Source organism: Phaethon aethereus (genome assembly GCF_964289735.1).
Source record: "Phaethon aethereus genome assembly, chromosome: Z".
NCBI lineage: Eukaryota > Metazoa > Chordata > Aves > Phaethontiformes > Phaethontidae > Phaethon > Phaethon aethereus.
Window position 1 is genome coordinate 29267715 of NC_138577.1, and position 2592 is coordinate 29270306.

The 2592-nt window shown below is 42.5% G+C and overlaps 1 protein-coding gene across 1 annotated transcript; it reads left to right on the forward strand.

Moving 5' to 3' along the window:
• Positions 1 to 458: 458 nt before the first annotated feature.
• Positions 459 to 1826, forward strand: GCNT4 (glucosaminyl (N-acetyl) transferase 4; the record flags this gene model as incomplete). Its single annotated transcript, XM_082013085.1, has 1 exon — positions 459 to 1826. One exon carries the CDS (start codon positions 459 to 461, stop codon positions 1824 to 1826), a length of 1368 nt encoding a protein of 455 aa, XP_081869211.1.
• Positions 1827 to 2592: the final 766 nt, after the last annotated feature.

The following is a 2592-nucleotide window of genomic DNA, read 5'->3' on the forward strand; positions in this document are numbered from 1 at the left end:
CCCCTTGCTGCTCCCATTGAATCCTCTGGAGTTACTCAGGAAAACAAACAATCCTTCCTACTCACTTAGAGGACAGTCATGTTTCTGCCAGTTCAGGGGTTGCGGCACCTCATTTTGTGACTCATAAGAAATTAAAAAAATGTTTGGAAAATAAACAGTGGGAGTCTTGTTCCAACACTCTTATTTAGCTGGAAATCATCTGAAATCTGAGTTGGTTTATTGCCTTCAGGTCAGCTAATTCAGGGTAATGAAATATTTGTGCATTATTGTGTTAAAATCTGTCTCGGAATTAACAAGATGATTAAAAAGAAACTGCAGATTTCCAGTGCCCTGCCCTGCTAAGGTGGTGTTTATTCTGTAGACAGGCTGGTGTGCACATGTCTTTGTTAGAAGCTGGAATTGCCTCTGATGCTTTGTTCCTGATTTAAAATACCATCATGTCTCTGTTTTCTTTCAGAATGAAGAGACACAAGTGTCCCTACAAGTGTCCCTCACGAAGGAAGATCCTGATCCTGTGTGTTACAGGGTGGCTGATTGCACTGCTGAAGCTTCTCCATGTCGAAAGACACTTTTTTCCCTCTAAGGGCATTTATTTGGTTGAGCACTTCTTAAGCACTTCTTCTTACATTAGAAACAGGTATTCCTACCTTAGAAATGAGTTCCAGTATGAAATTAATTGTTCGTCTATATATGAACAAGATCCCCATGAAATTGGCAAGAGTTTAGAGATAAGAAGAAAAGAGATAATTGATTTAGCTGATGACGATGTCGTGGCAATAACGAGTGATTGCCACGTGTATCGTTCACTTAGGAAATACAACCTAAAACCTGTTTCTCCAGAGGAGGAAGGTTTTCCAATTGCCTATTCTTTGGTTGTTCACAAAGACGCAGCAATGGTAGAAAGACTCATACATTCACTGTACAGTCATCAAAATATTTACTGCATCCATTATGACCAAAAAGCAGCAAAAAGTTTCAAATCTGCTATGAACAACCTAGCTAAGTGTTTCCCCAATATTTTTATTGCGTCAAAACTGGAGACAGTGGACTATGCACATATTTCACGGCTGCAAGCTGATTTCAATTGTTTGTCTGATTTGATGGACTCTTCAGTTCCCTGGAAGTATGTTATTAATTTGTGTGGCCAAGATTTCCCTTTGAGATCCAATTTTGAGCTGGTCAGCGAACTGAAGAAACTTGGTGGAGGAAACATGCTGGAAACTATAAAGCCAAGCAGTAGCAAAAGAGAACGATTTACTTATCACTATGAACTTATGAAAGTGCCTTATGAGTACATGCAGATGCCTGTAAAAACCAGCATTTCCAAGAATCCACCACCTCATAATATTGAGGTATTTGTAGGCAGTGCCTATTTTGTTTTAAGCCGAGCATTTATTCAATATACACTTGGAAGCTCTCTGGCAAAAGATTTCTTTGAATGGTCAAGGGATACATACTCTCCGGATGAACATTTCTGGGCCACTCTTGTACGTGTTCCTGGGGTCCCTGGGGAAGTTCCAAGGTTGGCCCAGGACATAACAGACCTACAAAGCAAAACTCGTCTGGTGAAATGGAATTATCTTGAAGACCATTTGTATCCTCCCTGCACTGGTACCCATCTTCGCAGTGTCTGCATCTATGGGGCCGCAGAATTAAGATGGCTTCTGAATTATGGGCACTGGTTTGCCAACAAGTTTGACTCCAAAGTAGACCCTGTCCTGCTAAAATGCTTGGCAGAAAAACTGGCGGAACAACAGAAAGAGTGGGTATATTTGTCCTCCGATAAATACTTCCTGCACGTAAGTCCCGTGAATGCCTCGTTATAGCAGCACTCTCTTCCCTGCTGTCAGTACTGTGTACTGTTATAGCACAGCGCCTGCAGTTCCTCTGCCTTGACCCGCTGCAGGATGTAAGCAAGCGAAACGTCTGTTCTGCATAAAGCTCAGGGCCCTGGAGAGCCGGGTGCCTGGCCATTTATTTATGAATAGTCATGCCTCTCTGATTAACTGTTTTGTAACTTGCCACAATAATCTTGTAATTGTTCTTCAGGGTGACTTGGAGAGGGTGAGGTTTGCTTTTGGAGGCTCTGGCGCTGTCTGCCCCAGTGGAGTATTTCAGAAATGTGTTTTACATCAAGTATGTTTGTGTCTTTCCGAAGAAACTCCAACACGTCTATCTGCCTGTCCCCTTTTCCTTCACTTTTGTTTTTCTTAAAGGTATGAAACAAAGACCTCTATATCTGCTACCTCAGGAAAACTGGAAGCTCATGGACAAAACCAAGAGATGAGCATGACACCAAATGATCCGTGTGGCCTCATCTGCAAGTCCCACACTTCCTGTCTGTGGGAGCTAACAAAGATCTTTGCAAAGTGACTATGACTGGATGATATAAGGGAAAGAAGATCCTTAGATACCGCATTGTCCGTAGCATCGTTCTTTTCTCCCAGCTCATCTGTCCATTGCTTTTCCTGCTGTGAAGCATGTGCTCAGGTGCCATGCCATGCCTATAAAATTGGTGGTGGTTGGTTGAAACAGAATTATGTGCTGTTATTCCTCAAAGGCAGTACACTAGTGTGCCCTAAGGGCAGTCTC